The 23,230-nt window shown below is 32.2% G+C and overlaps 2 protein-coding genes and 1 long non-coding RNA gene across 3 annotated transcripts; 1 reads left to right on the forward strand and 2 right to left on the reverse strand.

Annotated features, from left to right (window-relative positions):
• The first annotated feature begins 1,481 nt into the window (after positions 1–1,481).
• Positions 1,482–6,083, forward strand: LOC105348254 (uncharacterized). Its single transcript, XM_066068370.1, has 6 exons — positions 1,482–1,600; positions 2,990–3,094; positions 3,238–3,357; positions 5,366–5,557; positions 5,681–5,727; positions 5,817–6,083. The coding sequence occupies exons 1-6, from the start codon at positions 1,537–1,539 to the stop codon at positions 5,841–5,843; spliced, it is 555 nt and encodes a 184-aa protein (XP_065924442.1). The 5' UTR covers positions 1,482–1,536; the 3' UTR covers positions 5,844–6,083.
• LOC105339048 (uncharacterized) lies at positions 3,335–22,716 on the reverse strand. The gene is made up of 6 exons (XR_010708295.1): positions 22,557–22,716; positions 21,409–21,555; positions 20,411–20,503; positions 18,970–20,286; positions 16,985–17,079; positions 3,335–3,349 (listed from the first exon to the last, which is right to left on the reverse strand). It is a non-coding gene; the product is annotated as an uncharacterized lncRNA (long non-coding RNA).
• LOC136269463 (uncharacterized) lies at positions 11,643–14,822 on the reverse strand. The gene is made up of 4 exons (XM_011444449.4): positions 14,727–14,822; positions 13,608–13,754; positions 12,290–12,382; positions 11,643–12,165 (listed from the first exon to the last, which is right to left on the reverse strand). Exons 1-4 carry the CDS (start codon positions 14,803–14,805, stop codon positions 11,855–11,857), a joined length of 630 nt encoding a protein of 209 aa, XP_011442751.3. The 5' UTR covers positions 14,806–14,822; the 3' UTR covers positions 11,643–11,854.
• Positions 22,717–23,230: the final 514 nt, after the last annotated feature.

Raw genomic sequence — 23,230 nt, forward strand, 5'->3', positions numbered from 1 at the left:
TGCAGGGAACAGCTCAGTATGATCTATTGCCCGAGGCCAACGGCCGAGGGCTATAGATCATACTGAGCTGTTCCCTGTACCAAGGGAAAAAATTCTGGTCTATTGACTGTTCAAGCATTAAATAATTGTTTTATTACCTAATTCCTTTTTTAGTTTTCGGGGTTTACAATTTGCATATTGTAGATGTGTTCGTGCCATTATGCAATATACTAAGATTTTTTCCCTATCTTTCACATGCACAAGACCTGTTGCATGCATTACAACATCTCAATTTAATATTAGTTTACACAAAGAAGGAGGTGTCTTCAACCAATTAGATTTTAAATAGTCTTTTACCTTATATGAGGCTTTAAAACTGTTAATTATTTCATACTCCATTTTGATAACATTGAATTTGGTTTCACCAAGTACTAAAAACAGCGTCTATGTAAAGGAATATACATTCCCAGAGAACTATCGAGAGGATGTAACATTAACATACCCGCGTTCTGAAATACGCTGCCGGTCCAATAGATCGCAGTATATTGACCGGCGGTCCAATAGATCGCATTCTATTGACCGGCAGTTCAAAATAGACGCAAATATTTAATTTGTAATAAAACAACATCTATTGTCCTCGGCTGTTGGCCTCGGGCAATAGATCATACTGAGCTGTTCCCTGCACCTCGGGAAAAAAATTCGGGTCTATTGACTGTTTTATTACCTACATGTAATTCCGTGTTTAGTATTTCGAGTTTACAATTATAAAATTACAGAAGGTTTTCACACCATGAAGATAAATTTTAAGAACAATAGTAAAATCAACATAATAACGTTATCTTTTAATCTTGTAGCAATTTCACTTTTTTCTAAAATACGTTGCCGGTCCAATAGATCACAGTCTATTGACCGGCGGTCTAATAGATCGCAGTCTATTGACCGGCAGTTCAATAGATCACTTTAAAATCTTAATACACATGCGAAATAGACGAAAATAGTTAATATGTAACAAAACAAAATCCCTTTGATTAAGTATTAATAATTAATGTTCAATGTTCTACAAATAAGATAAATATCGTTCTTCCTCCTCGGATTTTCTTTGATCAGTTTTTTTAAGTTCTAAACCGTGGTTTCTGGCATATATTTATGCTGATATTTTGGAATATAACTATTCTAGAACCGAAAACGTTAAATTCAATTCGATGTACAAATGCTAGTCTATGTTGCTTAATTAAAGTTTTAAAACCTTGTGTTATTCGATATTATGTTTCTTTCCAAATATTAGTTTTGTGGACAAGCAGTTGTGATTAATTCCTGATTAATGTATTAACATTGATTGCATTGCATTTACTGTGTTTAATACTTGTTGTTGTTATTTTTTTATTCGAAATTGACAAAAATAAATAAATTTCAATCTTCATTTTTCTTGGAGGGAGGTGTTAAAATATTTTGCTTGTTAGTTTGTTTGTTAGTGTTTTATCCTTAATCCTTTGTCACAGACCTGTGCATGCATGTGAATGTTCATGTTTGTTTCCTAGAGGCAACCTTGTTGGCGCCATGCCCTACAAGAACGGTACCAGTTGTCAAGATTGTCCTTCAAAATGCAAAAACAATCTCTGTGGTAAGAAAGAAAAAGAACCATACAATATACGTTATAAACACAGTACTGTGGTTTCATTAATATTCAAGGGTGTCAATTTTCGTGGATATAGTAAAAATCACAGTTTCAAAGATACGTAAATTCGTGGCCAATGACCCTGTCAATACTAAATGTTAATAGAAATTGCATTTCAATGAACATTTAATTTCGTGGATCAACTTAAAAACGAAATCCAGGAAAACTGGTATTCAACGAATATTGATTGATGAAACCACAGTACCCATTCCTTGTATCCTTTCCATACTTCCGTCCTGCACTAGCTGAACAGCATGCAGAAATATGGCACAATCGTCTGTTCATACCTCATTCACCCCTGTCAATATTATTGTCATTTAAATTTTAGACCACGTGGCTATATTTGACCATTTCAGTTTCGCAGTAAAAAACGTGCCTGGTGTTTACTGTCTTTTTCATAGAATCTAGGTACTTGTAGTCAAACATAAAATCTAGAGGTTTATTGATTTTAAAGTTTGTCTTAATTAATTAATTAATTAATTGAGACAATACAAAAAATAAGTTTTTTTTTCTGCAATTTACATGCTTAGTATAGACCCCCCTAAGGAATAATTTTCGATCCGCGCCTGACCTAGTAACAGCATCAATAGTGAAACAGACTATATTTTTTTATGCAGAATGTTCCTTGAAAATTGTTCTATATCCTAAGATTTTATGCAAAACAGACGCCAATTATTTTTTTTGAAAACATGGTATTGCACACCACAAGCATCAAACATGGCTATGATTTTATTAAGCAACCAAATGTTTATATTTTCAACCATTCTTCACGTTGTTGAACACAAACGATAACTCTGTTCTGAATATCATCGTTTAATTTAAATAACTGCTAGATGATGAAATAAGACATACATCTCAAAAGATGTTCATGTTTTTACATCGATCAAAGTAGGATGTGATATGAAAAACGACCAGTACTTACGTAAAATGTATTTTGAGAATATTATTCGAACACATACATCCACTCGAAATTTCACAGGAACTAAACAAATCGCGTTGAAATCTCGTGAACTTTTATTCGAGCATCTCTGAATTTATTACATACTTAGCAACGATAAAGAAAACACTCCGAACACATTCGTAGGGGTGTCATTTGAGCTAAACAATACCATTAACCAAGAATAAACTTACTGTGTTTGGCTATTTGGTCATTGAGGTACAGGGGTGCTTTTCATTTTCAAATGTCATTTCCTTGTGCTCAATGTTATTTTGGACATATACCAATTTTGTAAAGTTATCTGCCATCATCACTAGCAGCTTAATCGTCATTTATTCCTATAACAATTTTCCATACGTTTAATTATCAGAGGGTCGATGTTAATTATTTGTTTTCAGATTGTAACGGCTTAATTTGTGAAAATGATGGAGTTATGCACATAGACAAATGCACATGTTCGTGTTCATTGGGAAGACCCTACTACGTGGGAAACACGTGTTCAAGTGAGTCCTTCTCATGCTGTAAGCTTTTTGAGAAACTAATCTCTGGCATCAAACTTCGTTTTCTGCTGATGTTTATTCTTACATGTATATATCATATCAACACATTTGCTTTCACAACATGAGAAATAACTTTTACATTTCAGTGAACTGTTCGGCCTTGACCCCTGACATTCCTTGGTGTACAAACACCATAACGCCCTCGGGTTGTTCCAAGTACTCAAACGTACCGTACACCTGTCCAAACATGTGTGGCGTCTGTAATTGTAAGAGGGTTTTATTTAACTAAACGTTCGTTCCCTTACAGAAACCGAAAAGTCAACAAATACTGTAAACCAACTTTTATTCGCGTTTGAGAAATTTTGCAAGGTCTGCGAGAGCCTCTTTTTTCGTCGCAAATTTTCTCGCCGCGAAACGGGGCTTGCCGTACATCTATGTGTGTAATAACCACACGGTTGTAGATAGGGCTTTCGATCGCGAAAATTACCCGCTACGACCAAGTTCATCTCAAGATATTTGCGAAATAAAGTCGTTGCGAATAGAAGTTGTTTTACAGTTGCACATCAGATCAACCTTAAAGAAAGTGGGCGCGTAAGATGCAAATTTGGCAAGAATCTTGGAGCGTTGGAAAAGTGAAAATTTCATTGCTTATTTGATAAAGAGCACATTTTCATTTGTTTTTTCTCTGCGATGAGGAAGTTGGCAAAAAAACTTTTGAATTGGTGTTTTGTTTTATCAAAATATGGGTTTGAGTCTATTATTTATAGCTGTTATTAAATGATTTTCTTGTTTCTGGACCTTCTCTCCACGAATTTGAACCGGTAAAAATGACATACCTCAACATAAGATATGCTGCTGCTGTTTAAAAAAAGATGGACATTAAAAAATGCATCAATCTGAGAATACGTTTGAATTTTGTACAATTTGGTGTCAATTTAAAGGCCAAATATTTACATTTACTTTATGTCCCCCTATCAAATTGCATTGATTATTTCAGTGATATTTACGCATAACACAGAAGACCCAATCACCAAACCTGGTGCGTATGAATACAGTCTTCCTTTAGTATTTTTCGAAGAACATGACTGACTCTCCTCGTGACTTCAAGACTTTCATTGATGTAAACATATTTTAACAGTGAAATGAAAACAGTTGATTAATTTCTTAGTATACCAAAAGTAAATTCATCAAATTACAGAATGAAAATAGAATTCTCTTATAAGTTATCAAATCTCTAGTATGCACTATTTTTGTCAGCATGATTCGGCTGTTCCAATGGCTCTTCCGTAAATTGCACATTACTCAATGAATAAGGCAAAAAAAATTAAAAATAAATCATTTCTTCGGAAAGAGAAAAAATGTTAAGAAACGTAAATATAAGCATTGAATCTTTAGTGCGCGTTATTCAATTTGTTTGCAAACACCGTTGCAGCTATGAGACCACATCTTTCAAAAAAATAATGATCCAATGCTTAAATGAACGTTTTCATCTAAAACTGATAGCAACAAAATGAAATCATAAGCAATGAATTCAATATTTATTAGTTTTATACGATATAAAAATGGTTTGTGGCAGTTTACGCGTTTTTTTAAAACTGCTTCGCGATTTTTTAAAACGTAAAACTAATAAATATTGAATTCATTCCTTAAAATCATAAATTAACTATTTGGACTTTTTTGGAAAACATTTCATTGTCCTTTTGCAACAATGGTATAACCTTTTCGAAAGTTTGACACAGTATTTAAATGATTGTCTTATTTTCGAATTTAAAGGCGTTTAGAGCATATAAACTATTAATACTATACTAGTACTCTACCGTTTTGCTTTCTGACGCCTATACATGTAACAGGTTTCACTGGAAAGGCTGTCAACCGTTGGAACAACTTTTGTTAAAAACGAAAGCATGTTACTTAGTTTTTAAATAGCAAAAAACATGCTTCAACTTCCTAGAGAGTGATACCTTCAAATAATCAATTTTAGCGTTTCGAGGTTATAGACATTTAAATCACGATTGATTCGTGTCGATCATTCCTGCAAACTTACTAACTTGAGCGCCCACTTTCTTTTAGATACAAGTATTATCAAATAAGTTCTTACCATATACCCTGACTTAAAAGAAAAGATTCTAAACTATTTTATCTTTAACATTTGAATTTTTTATACAGATCTCTCCTTCTCAAAAAGTTTAATATCATCGATTCCAAACGGAAATTAAAACGACTCTCTAGCTCTCTTCATTTACGTCTTATTTCAATCGATTTTCCCTTTTTAAGACGACTTTAATGCACAGCCTTTGACAACTACGACTGAGGCCACTACAACAAACGAAAAAGCAACAACTTCAAAAGATACAACATCTACAACTGCAACTTTTAACCTTCTGAACTCACGGGTTTCATCTTCTAATACTGTGACCTCAGAACCGATGACGTCATCAGTGACGCCATCAAGTTCCTCAGGCACTGGTAATACATGTTTATCTTTTTTTTAATTTCTGTTTGAAAAATGTTAAACACTCAACTTACATGAATGATTTCATAGCAAAGTACATGTATTACTATAATTGTTATATTGATTATATTCTTTAGGCCCTGACAGAAGTAGAACTCTCTCGATTATCTTCCTTGCCTTATTGGTGAGTAATCATCGATTACTGGGATTAGCTCAACTCTGCATGTATGGAATTTTGAATTGTTGTATAATTTTTTTTTTTTTTATTTACAGGTATTTTGGAACTTTTTTTCACTATAGTACCAGTTGTCAATTCCAGAATTCGAAAGGTTTTTGAGTACTTAAATCGATGAAATAAACTGAACAAAAAAGTAATTGTATTTGTTTCATTAAATCTAATCTCATTACATTAAATCTAACTTGTTATAAATTCGTATTGTTTAAAAATGATAAACTGTTTAAGATTTTGTAACTTTAAAAACATTTTTTTTTTAATATAACAGTATTCATGTTCATGTTCTATTCATCTGCAAGTTTAATTCATTTTTTTGTTTTTTACCTTTAATTGTACACTGTACAATATATAATCTATTTATAAATAAATGTATACATTTATATAAAAACAATGAATAGTGAAGTGGTTTGTTTTTTATTACTTTAAGAATCATCCAAAAAAAGTTATTAAAAAGTTTTTCAAAAAATCAAATAAATCATTTTATCATGGTAAATTTGTTGATTAAAAATCATTATTTTCTCGACAGTTGTTTCAAACACGTGGGTATTTTGAACATGACTTCCGGTGATATAATACCCACCCCCCCCCTATGGTTCTGATATTTTTGTAATCAAGGTATTCTGGTGAATAAACATGTGAATAGCAAGTCCGCAAAAGCCTGAAAAATCGTCAAAATAAAAATCCAATCAAATAAAGAATAGAGATTTATGGCCATTCACGTATAATTAATAAATGACGCAACGAGAAGTTGCGACTTTTAAATCGCAGCTATTTCCAACTGATTGCCTTTTGCTTATTTGAATTATAAGACATACCGTCATGTATATTAAAACGTTTAACAATATTTGATACCGGTGTTGTATAGCAGTTTTTCCCCCATAGTAGCTTCCCCCCCCCCGGAAAACCTACTATAAAGTAGCCTTTCCCCCCGTGGGGAAAAGCTACAATATAGTAGCTTTTCCCCCATAGTAGGGTTTCTCCCTCACGTTTTTGGTTCAGATTTTATAAAAAATATTTATGGAAATCCAGTAAGGATTAAAATCAATGTTTCTACACTCCCAGGTTGCATACATGTATATCTGCATTCATCTGTACAGGTTAAGTTTTGTTTTGCCGATTTATTATTTTTATAGACAATGCTGAAAGTTGAACATGTGTGTAATGGAATTACACATAGAACTTAATTTAGGTAATTTATTGAAAAAAGTTTTACACTTATATGCATAATTCTGTGTTCTGAAATTGTATTAAACGAGAATGTTTTAAGAATTTCTTGATAAATTTATCAGACTGTTAGTCTATTTGTGAAAATTTCATCCAGGCTAAACCTTTATTTTAGAGAAATTTTGTTTCCGATGTTTCAGAGCCCGATTTTTAAAATCCTATTATAATAATTATAGTGCATATTCTTTAGGGTCCAATGTCTCATAAACTACAGATGACCATATCACCATATTTTTATAGCGGCAGTGGTTTACCACTTGAAGATGACTCTGAAAATTTCAGCTCTCAGGGTAGGGGCCCTTGATGTTTCAGGGCCCGATGATTAAAGCCCCATTATAATGATTGAATAGTGGTTTATAAGTGGGGACCCGAATCTCAAATTCTAGAGATGACCAATTAAATGTAACCATATTTTCACAGTAATAGTGGTATACCACGAGTAGATGACACCGAAAATTTAAGCCCCCATGCAGGGTAGGAGCCTTTGTTGTTTCCGAGCCCGATGTTTGAAATCCAATTACATGTATAAAGAATATGTATTTTTTAGGGCCCCATATCTCAAAAACTATAGATGACCACATGAACATATTTTTACGGTCATTGAAAAGTAAAAACATCATTTAAAAATACACATTCACTCATATATTTCTTTATTAACATGATTGAAAATTACGTTTAATTCTACTGCTTGTTTTTTAAATTTACGAACAAATTTTTTTAAAAAGGTACGCGGGTAAAATTCATTATTCTTCAAAACATTTAATCAATTCATAAGATGACTAATGATATAATAAATAATTAGATAAATAAAAAAATGAACTTTTATTTATAAAAGGAGAAACCGAAATTAAAAAATAAATAACCAACCGAAGCGCATATACGACTTTTTTACTTGTTTGTTGATTAGAAGAACAAGCTTATATTTTAAAAAAAAAGTCAGCTCATTACAATGTATGTGTTGGTTGTTTTTTGTTTTTGTTTTGTTTTTTTAATTACTTTTGTTTAATTGTTCGAAGAAATAATATGGTACACAAGTAAATCTTTATTGCAAAAATATGAAACAAATAGTATAGTTTTTTAGGTACATGTAATTGAATCGTATATCTTGATTTATATAGCATCGTTTTCAAAATTGTATATTTATAAATCAAGTTGCAAACTTAAAAGTGAAAAAAATTAGCAAATAGTGAGTGACAATAATAACATAAAGTTAGTTCAGGCTCCATTTCACATTTTCCAAAGTAACCAGCAAAGATACCGACATTGTTCTGGTTGTGAAGACATTTCATTGTTTTTTAAAATGTTAACAACATAATATCTCGTGTTTCGTAGAAATGTGCTTAAAAACATGAATATGCGTTACTTTAAAACGAAATGGTAAACACTAACTTTACACATGCTTTTAATACATAATTAAAATACCCCTTAACCATGATTTAGAACCCCATCAATCAAAGTAAAACTAAAACATTTCAGTTTCTCATCATATCATTGCATCCTGTCTCCCGTTTGATATTTAGAAGAAGAAATATATAATTGTTTTTAAGATCGTCAATTCTAACGGTATGAATTTTAAATTGATAGCCTTTTGGACGAAGGGGGTAATACATTTTCCCTTTTATTCCATTCCTCTACAAAATGAAGTCAAGATTGGTCAGTTAGTTCCCTGGGAGAAGCTTATACATTGATGGTAATACATTGGAAAATTAAATTTCCAAACCGGCGTATTTTCACTCAAATGTGTTCTCACGTGTTCAAAACGTCGAAGTCAAAACTGTAGATAAGCATCGATTAAATGAAAAAGATTCGAGGTATTCCGAAATCCGTGTAAAAGGTGTTCCATAAAGGGGTGAGAACAGGTAAAATAAACGATGATGACACATGCATGTTATGAAGGCGCATGCCTTAGTTCATATTTGGGGTTGAAAAACCATGTATTTTATTCTATGTATTAATAAATGCCATAATTATCCTTTTTTTGAGAAATTAATATCATATCAGTTATTACAAATCATTGTCACGAATGGTCCGCAATAAACATGGCCGGAAAGTAAAATTGGGGGAAATCCACTATATAGTAGGCTTTCCGTGGGGGTAATCTGGCTATAAAAAGGGGGAAAGCCCACTATATAGTGAGCTTTCCGTGGGGGAAAAACTGCTATATAGCCATTTTTCCTGGAGGAAAGATGGCTAGGGGGAAAAGGCACTATATGTCACCGGTATTATAAACATATACATGTAATTATGATCCGTTCTAACGACCCTTTAGTGGCTAATGTCTGCGAAGAAAAACCTGCATTTCAAACAACATTTTAGGGTTATGAATGTTATCGTGAAATATATCCAATCTTGGGTGCAAAAATCTTTAGCTTGAACTTTTGAAATAATTACACTGAAGACGACATATAAAAGTTATTTATTTTACAAGATGACCAATAGAATAAGTTTATCACACGATAAGATGAAACAAACGCACAATAGATCAGGATACACGCACGATACGATAAAATTTTCATACACGATATTAACTAGGAAAAGATAAACTATTTTCAGGATAAGCGAAAAATCCCGTTAAACTATCGTCACGATTAATCTGATAATCATCACCATTGTAACTTACCATTGTCTTGTCGATTGGAGTTTTGTTTCAATTTATATTATATATCTCACAAAAGATTTCCTTCTAAAATCTTTGATGTGGTCTTTTCTGAATTTTTTTGTTAGTTTGTGATTAATATAGATAAAGCACCCTTAAAAGATAGATGAACAGGAAGGGTTATGAGAGGGTTCTTAATAAACTCATCAAATCACGAGAGAAATATTGTTCACATCTGAGAGCATCTACACACTAATAACAGTAGATATATATATGATGACAGGCACGTAGCATCGATTTTTGAAAATGGGATAGGGAAGATCTAACTTAAGATAGGTCCCTACTCAGGATTTTTTAAAGTAAGGATTTTTTTTTTCATTAAATTAAGTAGAATGATACCTTACGTAATAAAAAGCCTCAAAAATACATGCCTTAACAATCTACTTTTATCAGTACAGTCTCCAGAAGATGCATACCCTCTTCTTCGATTTCATGATTTCAACCAAAATCAGTATTTGGCTCATGTTTTAAAAAATATCTAAGCAAAACAAAGTTTCAAAAGTTTTAATTTATCATTAAATTTGTAAGAAAGTAAGTACAAGTGTGATTATCATCATTTGATTCATTAAAATGAAATTTTATAATGAAATGTTACAAAAATGCTATTTCAAAATTATTACATAATTGCACAATATTTAACTTATCTTAAAAATTTTATGGTTAAACACCCTTTTTTAAACTTTAAAATATTAGATTTATGTCTACTGCAACTAAAAAGCAAAAAAAAATATAGTACTTCTCATGCTTCTTTTTTTTCTATGACCCTTAGAACACATATACCCACTTATCAAAGAAAGCTAAAAGTGTCATAAACACAATTTAAAAATATATCAGAAAACAGCATTTCATTTCGTTGCCTTGACAAACACTTAAAGTCTTCTTTCAAAACTACATGTCTTGAGTACAAATTAATTTTATGGATAAACAGTGCCTTTCATCTGCACATAAATAGGCGTCGGAACCGGGGAGGGGGGGGGGGCTAGGGGGATTGCCCCCCCCCCCCCTTCTTTTTTTGCAAAGTTAGGCATAACCATGTTCCTAAATTTACCTTAAAAGATTGAGAAGTTGGAGTCATAGGCATACTAGCCCCCCACGGATTAGGAATTTCATGATTTAGGGAAAAACATTTCGGTAGGTAAGATTTTTTTTTTTTGAAAGAATAGGTACTCCCCCCCCCCCCCCCCCCCCCCCCCCCCGGATTAGGATTTCCATGGTTTTGGGAATTGTTTTTTTTCCTCAATATTTCTGAGGATTAGTCTAGCCCCCCCTTACTTTCAATTTGCTTCCGACGCCAGTGATATATAAACACAAAAGTTCTAAAATCTCAGTACCAACTTTCACGATTTCCAACTATTAGACTCATTGAATAGTAAAGCCTTAATTTATATACTGGTAGACATTATTTACACTTGACTGCTTTTATCAAATTCAGAATTATCAATTAAACATTGAAATCTAGAACAAAAAACGGTAAATCCGAACACATATCGTTTTCAATTTTAAAGCTTTTTATATCCGCTAAATTGATGACGCGTCTGAGTAGGGATCTACCTTAACACTTATCCTTCAACACAAGGCAGATATTTGTTTGAACTACTGCCCTTGTAAATATGTAAATAATTATTCTAAGTTTGGGCTAATTAAATGGCTTGTATAAAATTACTTTATTAATGATACACGTGTTTGACATACTGCGACAAATCATAAAGAGTAATGATTTTATTAAAGTAATTATTGTAAAGGCTATTTTACTCGTTTCAACAATACACGTACTTTACCTGCCTTCAAATTTATGGGGTTTCCTTGAAGTTTGATTATTGAAAGAAAAAGTAAATCATAACTGAACCCCTCTAAGAACCTGCTAGGTGAATATTATGTCAGCAATAACAGAACGCTGAAAGTTGTTAGGTTTGAGATTGTCGAACATAAGTAATCATTGTTTGAATGAACCAAAATTGTCGCATGTTTCAAAAAAGACAATATCTTTTGGACCTTAGTTTAATTTTTTTAAAAGACAAACATTAACTCAAATCATTTTTTGCCGAGGAATGGGTTTAAAGAATAAATTTTATAGAAATGCAAATATTGAAAACTGATTTCATATACAAATAAAGCATCTGTAATTTTAAGACTTCTACACTATACACTTTTCGTCCATGTAGTTATTCATGGGTCAGACTATATACAAGAATATGTTCATTGGTCTGCTCGAAACAAATGCTTCAGATAAATGGCAAAACGTTTCATCTCGAGATCTCTTTCGCGGTTACGTAGCAACACCCCCATTTTGGAACCAGCTGTGACCTCCATTATTTCATCTTTGGCAAACGGAATTTTAAAGCATCCCAGCTCAACTTTTACCACCTTAATGAACGCAACCTTGAGAGATATGCGTGCGCACCCAGACAGACCACTTTTACCGACATTCATGTTGTATAACTGCACACAAAGTTTGCCGACTTTTTTCAGGAAAGGAACTTTCAGGCAAATCGCTGGCGGGTTTCTGACTGTAACACGAAATGACGTCATAGTATTGTTAAATTCATTATAGAAAATGTCGCCAATTTTGTTAGATTGAATTGATTGTATCAGAAAGTTGAATTAATGTCACATGTATTAAAGATAACAAACCCGACACTTCTTTACTGTAAACAACCTTTCCTCCCCAAGTTAGAGTAAGCAAGACTCCAATGTTTTTCTTCAAATATTGTACTTTGATACACACTTCAAAAAAAAGAAAGAACATGTATTTTATTTACAACCTGTCTTTATTTAAGGAATGAATTTAATTTCTACCTATGTTTTACGATATTACAAAACTTGGGGCTGTTTACGCTTTATAAACCCCGAAGCGGTTTAAAAAATTAATTTTTACCTATGTTATACGATATAACATAACTTGGGGCAGTTTACGCTTTATCAAAAAGCGTAAACTGTTCCAAGTTATGTTATACTCGTATAACATAGGTAGAAATTAAATTTATTCCGTATAATTTAATTTTCTACTACCTGAAATAGATAATAAGGCCCATTAATTAGTTAAAATATGTTAATTTGTACAAAATTTAAACATAACGTCAAGCGGATTAATACGTTTCACACGCGCGTCTTATTGTGACGTAGACAAGTATGTTATACGATATATATGAATTTGTTTAGCCAATCAAATGAGGCGTTACAATCAGAATTAAATTATTTCGATACAAAAGTCATATCAATCTTGGTTAAATATATAACGTGTAAATTATCTGCAATTATCATAACCCTGCAACCATTAAACACAAAATTGGTACACCAATGTGAGTGAGAAAACTATTAAAACTACTTGTGTATCTATATATACTTCCGCCTTTAATTGAACTTTGTAGTCTACAGATGCATGCGTTGCGGAAATTTAATCATCCAAATCAGACATATAAGAGTTTAAGACGACAGATGGTCATCGTCGCAATAAACCATGACCAATGTACACGATCCTAGGGGGACTCTATCTAGAATGTGACTTGAGGCAATATAGTGCTAGCCCTAAGGGCATATGTTTCAATCGTTGTTTCGGTGATACAAGAGGTCGCTTGACCACTGCAAGGTGGGTGTGTGCGCCAAATGAAATTAATGTAAAAACGAAATTCTATGACAAGCATGTCAGTGATTACGTCATGTAGTTGTAACAACAGACAAAATGGATACCCTCTAGATTAATAGATATCAATTAATATAATCATACATGTTTATTTCAAAAATGAACTTACATATATATATGGAAGCTTCATGCTTAATAAATGGAGAAAAAATTGTTTATGACTAATAAATAAAACTTCAATATATTAAAACTTCAATTTGATTAAAATCAGATCTGTCGCTACTGTTTCTACTGTCGCTAGAAAATCAAGGAGCGTATCGAGGATCTGATTTTATAATCAGATTGAATATATGACCAATTTTTTACTACCGTCTTTTTTCTCCTTTAAGACCCGGATGGTCTGGCAGCATTGACACGAGGACCCGCCACACCGACAGCTGCCTGTGACAGTACTCTGTACAAACTTCAGCCGAGTGTCAGCGACCACCAGCTCGGTACCAACAGTCTGGGGAAGGCCTGAGGATTTTAAGGACAAAAAAATCATTTTATTTTTCATAAACACGAATCAGTATTTTATTCTAGACATTAAGCTTAATTTCATTGAAAAAAAATTAATTTTTAAGAGTTTGTTCTACATTTGTAACTAAACAGTTTCAATTTTTAAGAGTTAGTCCTAACTAAACAATTTCAATTTTTAAGAGTTAGTCCTAACTATACTAAGAGATCTTGGCATTCTGCACGTAAAATTTGAAATAATAAATGTAAGTGAACAATATCAAAATAATTTTACAAAATTATAAATGCTAAACAGTGGTCGTATATCTTTATATCACCCTTCTTTATTGACCAAGTGATAAATAATCAATCATCAATTAACATCTCAAGTTTCTATCAATATTTGTTTATGAGGAAAATGTTAAACATATAACCCTCTTTTTGAGAACAAAGAAATAAAATGGGTTTATCAAACGGAAGTAAGTCATTTTCTATTATTTCTGTAAATTTCATTTAATTAATCTTTTGAGATGATTCTGAAATATCAACTCTCCAAATCAAAGAAAATTGGTAAGGCAAAAAAGATATGACTATTAGGGATCAGAATAATTACGATAAGGTCTTCAAAAGGATCAGAATATATATGAATAAAAAGATCAAAGAATAAGAATCTGTATAAGCGTATTTTTGTAACCAGTTCTTCCGTTGCGACGGGGATCTTAATATTTATTAAAAGAAGAGAAAGAAGAATTGAGCAAATCAGTCAACTTTTTAAACTTCTCTTGGCGGAATTATTGAAAGAAAAGTGAAGCGATATTCACAAAAAATTTGCCTTTCATATGTACATGTACGTGAGGAAATACCGCGTAGAACAACTCCTTCCTCTTTATCAAATATCATACACATCATTAATGATCTACAGGTATCGCATCTGATTTATTATATAGACAATTATGAATAAAAATACAGTGTAAATTAAAATTTTTACTGAACCTATTCCTCCTACATGTACATCGGACAGCACCCCACTCCAAACAGAAACGACACAAAGAAAGGTTAACGCGGCTGTCATCTTTAAACCTAACAATCCGTGAAAATAGCCGATTTAAAAGGAAGTTGTTCATTTTATATGATCGACCAATTCACTTCCTTGTTTTGAACATGATCACATGATGGAACCCTTTAAATCGTTATAATGTATATTACTTAAACATTAAAAAAAGCCACTTAAGAATTGCATGATCATTTGACTTAAAACAAATGAACAGACATATTTTCTGGAAATAATGGGATTATTGATTCATTTTTACATCTACCGAGTATGATTCCCTCTATTTCTTACGGAAACTTATAGTCAATTCATTGCTCAATAGAAACAGCCAGACTGAAATCTGCCCGCTCCTTTTATCGGTTGGTTGTAATCTACAGCGGCTGAAACTGACAGGACTGAAATCGAAACGCCCTGTTCTTCGATTGGTCGAAACTTACAGCGACCTACGAAAAATCACGGACTGCACGAAATAATCATAATGGCGTCAAACTCAAAGTCTCACAGGAGACGATTTGGCTGACGTGTGTTTCTTTTAGCTAACACACTGTTGTAGATAGGGCTTTTGATCGCGAAAATTACCCGCTACGACCAAGTTCATCTCAAGATATTTGCGAAATAAAGTCGTTGCGAATAGAAGTTGTTTTACAGTTGCACATCAGATCAACCTTAAAGAAAGTGGGCGCGTATGATGCAAATTTGGCCTGAATCTTGGAGCGTTGGAAAAATGAAAATTTCATTGCTTATTTGATAAAGGGCACATTTTCAATTTTTTTTAATTTTGTTTCTTTGCGATGAGGAAGTTGGCAAAAGAACCTTTGAATTGGTATTTCATGTTATCAAAATATGGGTTTGAATCTATTATTTATAGCTGTTATTAAATTATTTTCTTGTTTCTGGATCTTCTCTCCACGAATTCGAAACGGTAAAAATGACATACCTCAACATAAGATATGCTACTGCTGTTTAAAAAAGATGGATGTTTACAAACGCATCAATCTGACATTACGTTTGAAGTTTGTACAATTTGATGTCAATTTAAAGGCCAAATATTTACATTTACTTTATGTCCCTCTATCAAATTGCATTGATTATTTCAGTTTCAGTTATTTAAAAAAATAAATCATTTCTTCGGAAAGAGAATAAATGTTAAGAAACGTAAATATAAGCATTGAAAACTTTAGTGCGCGTTACTCAATTTGTTTGCAAACACCGTTGCATGCAGCTATGAAACCACACCTTTTAAAAAAAATAGTGATTCAATGCTTAAATGAACGTTTTCATCTAAAACTGATAGCAACAAAATTAAATTATAAGCAATGAATTCAATATTTATTAGTTTTATACGATATAAAATGGATTGTGACACTTTACGCGTTTTTTTTAAATGCTTCGCGATTTTATAAAACGTAAACAGTCCCAAACTATTTCATCTCGTATAAAACTAATATATATTAAATTCATTCCTTAAAATTATAAATTAACTATATGGACTTTTTTGAAAACATTTTATTGTCCTTTTGCAACGATGGTATAACCTTTTCGAAAGTTTGACACAGTATTTAAATGATTGTCTTATTTCCGAATTTAAAGGCGTTTAGAGCATATAAACTATTAATACTATACTAGTCCTCTACCGTTTTGCTTTCTGACTTGTATACATATGCATGTAACAGGTTTCACTGGAAAGGCTGTCAACCGTTGGGACAACTTTTGTTAAAAACGAAAGCATGTTACTTAGTTTTTAAATAGCAGAAAACATGCTTCAACTTCCTAGAGAGTGGTACCTTCAAATAATCAGTTGTAGCGTTTCGAGGTTATAGACATTTAAATCACAATTGATTCGTGTCGATCATTCCTCAAACTTAATAACTTGAGCGCCCACTTTCTTTTAGATACAAGTATGATCAAATAAGTTCTTACCATATACCCTGACTTATAAGAAAAGATTCTAAACTATTTTATCTTCAACATTTGAATTTTTTATACAGATCAAGTTTAATATCATCGATTCCAAACGCAAATTAAAACGACCCTCTAGCTCTGGTAATTAAATTCTTATTTCAATCGATTTTCCCTTTTTAAGACGACTTTAATGCGCAGCCTTTGACAATTACGACCGAGGCCACTACAACAACCGAAAAAGCAACAACTTCAAACGAAACAACATCTACAACTACAGCTTTGTACCTTCTGAACTCACGGGTTTCATCTTCTGATACTGTGACCTTAGGTCCGATGACGTCATCAGTGACGCCATCAAGTTCCTCAGGCACTGGTTCTTCCTCTTTTTTATTTCTGCTTGAAAAATGTTAAACACTCAACTTACAAGTATGATTTCACAGCAAAGTATTACTATAATTGTTATATTGATTATATGCTTTAGGCCCCGACAGAAGTGGAACTCTCTCGATTATCTCTCTTGCCTTATTGGTGAGTAATCATCGATTACTGGGACTAGCTCAACTCTGCATGTATGGAATTTTGAATTGCTGTATTATAATAATTTTGTTTTATTTTTTTATAAACAGGTATTTTGGAACTTTTTTCACTATAGCACCAGTTGTCAATTAAAGAATTCGAAAGGTTTTTGTATTACTTGAATCGATGAAATAAACTGAACAAACCTAAGAAATAATTGTATTTGTTTTATTAATCTAATCTTATTACATTAAATCTAACTTGTTATAAATTCGTATAGTTTAAAAATGATAAGTTGTTTAAGATTTTGTAACATGTCTTAAAATGTTTTTTTTTTAAAATATATAACAGTATTCAAGTTCTATTCATCTGCAAGTTAAATTCATTTTTTGTTGTTTAGCTTTAATTGTACATTGTAGAATATATTATGTAAATCAATGTATACATTCATGTTATTTATATAATAACAATGAATAGTGAAGTGGGTTTTTTTTTTTAATTTAAGGTCATACGACACGTTCCTCGAGCATCTTTTTGTATCTCCTCGTAATGAAGATTTCCAATAAAATTATTATTTTTGTAATTACTTTTAAAATGATTAGAATTTACTTATACATGGATGTATGCCTAGATGGCAGAGTGGTTATAGCTGTGGCCGCTCACTGTCAGGAGTGTAGGATCTAGAAGTTGTGAGTTCAAAGCCCAAGCCCGGCCGAGTTTGAATTCCAATATGGTGAATTTTCGCAGTGCTGTATATTTATTTGTTTTTATATCTTCAATTCAAGTGTTGCTTCAAGAAGAGTATATAAGAAATTGCAAACTCTAGTATTTTGCAGAAATGCCTGTCAAGGTATCCTAATTTTTTGCAAGAAAGCTTGTCAAAGTAGTAGTAAACCATTAACAAATTCCTGGTAAAAGTTAATAAATATAAAGTTGAGGAACGTGTCGTCTGACCTTAAGAATCATTCAAAAAAGTTACCATAAATTCGGTTTGTACTTTTTCAAAAAATCAAATAAATTATTTTTTCATGGTGAATTTGTTGAATAAAATCATTATTTTCTCGTCAGTTGTTTCAAAGACGCAGGTATTTTGGACATTACTTACGGTGATCAAATACGATGAAATGATGAAAGACTATTATGTGCTCGATGAAGACGAACTCCGGTGGTCCTTGAAAAATGCACCATCGTAAATACATTCAATTATCGGCTTTGAAACTAACATGCAATTGTCACAATTAAATTCATCTCGTCCAATCCAAAGAAGATTTCTTTCAAAAACGTATCAAACTTTGTGTAAAATATAATATAGACAAAACAGAAAGAAAAAAATGTATTCTTGTCGAAAAAAAGATAAGTACTCGTTAAGTTATTTTCTTGGAAATGGAATATAACCAAACTTGTGTGCAAAAAATCTTTAGCGTAAGTGAACTTGTGAAATGATTACACTGAAGGCAACATATTAAAGTTAGTTTTTCACAAAATAACCGATAGAATGGATTGAGCGCACGAAAAGAAAAAACAAATGCACAATAGATCAGGATACACGATACGATAGGATTTCATACACGATACGATAGGATTTCATACACGATACGATAGGTTTCATTCACGATAGGATTTCATACACGATACGATAGGAATTCATACACGATACAATGGGATTTCATACACGATAGGAAAAGATAAACTTTTTTCAGGATAAATGAAAAATCCCGTTAAACTATCCCCACGATTAACATGATAATCACCACCACTTTAACTTACCATTTAATCAAACTTCAAGCCTTCATGGCCTTATCGATTGGAGTTTTGTTTCATGTATATCATACATCTCACAAAAGATTTCCCTCTAAAAATCTATGATGTGGTTTTTTTCTGAGTTTGTTTGTTTGTTTATGATTTATATACATATAAATAAAGCGCCGTCAAAATGATAGATGAACAGGAAGTGTTATGAGAGGGTTCTCAATAAACTCATCAAATCACGAGAGAAAGATTGTTTACATCCGATAATATTATATAATATAACAGGCACATAGCATCGATTTTTTCAAAAAGGGATGGGGAAGATCTAACTTATCACTAATCCTTCAACACAAGGCAGAAATTATTTGTTTGAACTACTGCCGTTGTAAATATGTAAATAATTATTCTAATTTTGGGTTAATTAAATGGCTTGTACTAGTATGAAATGACTTCTCAAGTTATACACGTTGCTTGACATACAGCGACATATCAAAATACGAAGGAGTCAAGTATCGAGAATGTTACATGTAATAAAGAGTAATGAATTTATTACAGTAATAGTAATGGTCTTTTTACTCGTTTCAACAACACACGTAGTTTGCCTGCCTTCAAATTTAAGGGGTTTCCTTGAAGTTAGATTATCGAAAGAAAAAGTAAATCATAACTGAAAACCTCTAAGAACCCTCTAAGTGAATTTTATGTCAGCAATGACAGAACATTCAAGTTGTTAGGTTTGAGATGGTCAAACATGATTAAGTAATCATTGTTTGAATGAAGCAAAATAAATTGTCGCATGGTTCAAAAATTTAACAAGACAATATCTTTTGACCTTAGTTTAATTTTTTCTTAAAAGACAAACAATCATTTTTTGCCGAGGAATGGGTTTAAAGAATAAATTTTATAGAAATGCAAATATTGAAAACTTATTTCATATAAAAATAAAGCATCTGAAATTTTTAGACTTCTACACTATACACTTTGTGTCCATGTAGTTATTCATGGGTCAGACTATACAAGAATAAGTTCATTGGTCTTCTCGAAACAAATGCTTCAGATAAATGGCAAAAAGTTTCATCTCGAGATCTCTTTCGCGATTACGTAGCAACACCTCCATTTTGGAACCAGCTTTGACCTCCATTATTTTATCTTCGGCAAACGGAATTTTGAAGCATCCCAGCTCAACTTTTACCACCTTAATGAACGCAACTTTGAGAGATATGCGTGCGCATCACGACAGACCACTTTTACCGACATCCATGTTGTATAACTGCACGCAAAGCTTGCCCACTTTTTTCAGGAAAGGAACTTTCAGGCAAATTGCTGGCGGGTTTCTGACTGTAACACGAAATGACGTCATAGTATTGTTAAATTCATTATAGAAAATGTCGCCATTTTCGTTAGATTGAATTGATTGTATCAGAAAGTGAAATTGATGTCACATGTATTAAAGATAACAAACCTGACACTTCTTTACTGTAAACAACCTTTCCTCCCCAAGTTACAGTAAGCAAAACTCCACTGTTTTTCTTCAAGTATTGTACTTTGATACACACTACAAAAAAAGAACATGTACAGTGGCTTCCGGGTATAACGAGATGCTGGGGACATAGTTTTACTTCTCGTTATAACCGATACTTGTGATATCCAAGGTTGGCATTTCTTTCAACCTGTCTTTATTTCGATACAAAATTCATATCAATCTTGGTTAAATATAAAACGTGCAAATTATCTGCAATTATCATAACTTTAAAACCATAAAGCACAATTTTGGTTCTTTAACAGGAAATTGATTCACCAAAGTGAGCGAGAAAATTATTAAAACTACTTGAATGTGTACTTGTACATGTATCTATATACTTCTGCTTTTAATTGAACTTTGTAGTCTATGGATGCATGCGTTGCGGGAAATTTAACTATCTAAATCAGACGTATAAAATTTAAAGACGACAGATGGTCATCGTCGCAATCGGATGTATACAATTTAATCAAAACGATAGAGGATCATTGTCGCAAAATCATGGCCAATGTATACGATTATAGGGGTACTCAAGAGTGTGATGAGGTGATAAAGAGGATATATGTTTCGGTGATGCAAGAGAGGTCGTTTGGGTTTGTGCGCCAAAAAGAATAAAAAGGAAATTCTTTGACAAGCATGCCAGAGATGACGTCATGTACTGGTAATAACAGACACAATGGATACCTCTAGATTTTAATAGATATCAATTAACATCATAATTATACACGTTTATTTAAAATATGAACTTATATATAGAAGCTTCATGCTTAAAAAAATGAAGAAAAACTGTTTCTTAATAAATCAATATATTAAAAATTCAATCTGATTAAAATCAGATCCTCGATCCGATCCTTGTTTTTTTTTATTGTCGCTAGAAAATCAAGGAGCATATTGAGGATCTGATTTTAATCAGATAGAATATATGACCAATTTTTTACTACCGTCTTCTTTCTCCGTTAAGACCCGGATGGTCTTGCAGCATTGACACGAGGACCCGCCACACCGACAGCTGCCTGTGACAGTACTCTGTACATACTTCAGCCGAGTGTCAGCGACCCCCAGCTCGGTACCAACAGTCTGGGGAAGGCCTGAGGATTTTAAGGACAAAAGATCATTTTATTTTTCATAAACATGAATCGGTATTTTATTTTAGACATTGAGCTGAATTTCATTGAAAAAAAATTAATTTTTAAGAGTTTGTTCTAGCTAAACAGTTTCAATTTTGAAGAGTTAGTCCTAACTAAACAGTTTCAATTTTTAATAGTTAGTCCTAACTAAACTAAGAGATTTTGGCATTCTGTACGTAAAATTTGAAAAAATAAATGTAAGTGAACAATATCACTAATGAAACACTGGCCTTATCATTGCTGAAATATCCCTTTTACAAAATTTAAAATGCTAAACGGTGGTCTTATATCTTTATATCACCCATCTATATTGACCAAGTGATAAATAATCAATCATCACTTAACATCTCAAGTTTCTATCAATATTTGTTTATGAGGAAAATGTTAAACATATAACACCCTTTTTGAGAACAAAGAAATAAAATGGTTTGATCAAACGGAAGTAGTTCATTTTCTATTATTTCTGTAAATTTCATTTAATTAATCCTTTGAGATGATTCTGAAATATCAACTCTACAAATCAAAGAAAATAGGTAAGGCAAAAAAGATATGACTTTTAGGAATTGGAATACATGTAAATACGATAAGGTCTTCAAAAGGATCGGAATATATATGAATAAAAAATCAAAAAATAAGAATCGGTATAAGCGTATTTCTATAACCAGTTCTTCCGTTGCGACGGGGATCTTAATATTTATTAAAAGAAGAGAAAGTAGAATTGAGCAAATCAGTCAAAATTTTAAAACTTCTCTTAGCGGAATTATTGAAAGAAAAGTGAAGAGATATTCACAAAAACTTTGCCTTTCATGTGTACATGTACGTTAGGAAATACCGCGTAGAACAACTCCTTCCTCTTTATCAAATATCATACACAGCATTGATGATCTACAGGTATCGCATCCGATTTATAATTAAGACAATTATGAATAAAAATACAGTGTAAAATAAAATTTTTACTGAACCTATTCCTCCTACATGTACATCGGACAACACCCCACTCCAAACAGAAACAACACAAAGAAAGGTTAACGCGGCTGTCATCTTTAAACGTGTCCTCTTTCTGTATAGCAAGCCTGACAATCCGTGCAAATAGCTGATTTAAAAGAAAGTTGTTCATTTTATATGATCGACCAATTCACTTCCTTGTTTTGAACATGATCACATGATGGACCCTTTAAATCGTTATAATTTATATTACTTAAACATAAAAAAAGCCACTTAAACCTTTAACCGCCGCCGTTTTGACAGTTTTTTTTAAGAATTTAGCAAACAATTTTAAAATGAAAATTACGACATTTTCTGACAGACTTTACATAAGGTAACCTATATATATTATGAAAGGTAAGGTATTAAAGGTTCATACTATGCTCTGTGTCACAACCTTGTGGTAACCATGGCAACACAATATGGTCAAGAACACAACATTTTATGTATTTTGAGTGTTTTTGACATGATTAAACAAGCGTTAATATTAAACACTTTGTAAAGTTACAAACTTGACACTTAAGTTGACACTTAATAAAATATTTATGCAATTGTCCAAGTTGTGTGCTCCAAAAATTTAGTTATAGTATTTTTTTAACCTTTAAATCTATCCAAACAAATAATTGTCAAGTAGTAAAGGAAACCTTTGGAA

Source organism: Magallana gigas, chromosome 8, assembly GCF_963853765.1.
Source record: "Magallana gigas chromosome 8, xbMagGiga1.1, whole genome shotgun sequence".
In the NCBI taxonomy this organism is placed as follows: Eukaryota; Metazoa; Mollusca; class Bivalvia; order Ostreida; family Ostreidae; genus Magallana; species Magallana gigas.

Bases quoted from the DNA above. Each gene is read 5' to 3' on its own strand.
- LOC105348254 (XM_066068370.1), top strand. From the start codon at position 1,537: ATGCCCTACAAGAACGGTACCAGTTGTCAAGATTGTCCTTCAAAATGC. The intron at 3,095-3,237 runs GTGAGTCCTTCT...TTTACATTTCAG, and splicing joins CGTGGGAAACACGTGTTCAA to TGAACTGTTCGGCCTTGACC. The intron at 5,558-5,680 runs GTAATACATGTT...TATATTCTTTAG, and splicing joins ATCAAGTTCCTCAGGCACTG to GCCCTGACAGAAGTAGAACT.
- LOC136269463 (XM_011444449.4), bottom strand. From the start codon at position 14,805: ATGACAGCCGCGTTAACCTTTCTTTGTGTCGTTTCTGTTTGGAGTGGG. The intron at 13,755-14,726 runs GTTCAGTAAAAA...TAAAATCCTCAG, and splicing joins TGTACATGTAGGAGGAATAG to GCCTTCCCCAGACTGTTGGT. The intron at 12,383-13,607 runs GTAGTAAAAAAT...TTTTTTTTGAAG, and splicing joins CTTAAAGGAGAAAAAAGACG to TGTGTATCAAAGTACAATAT.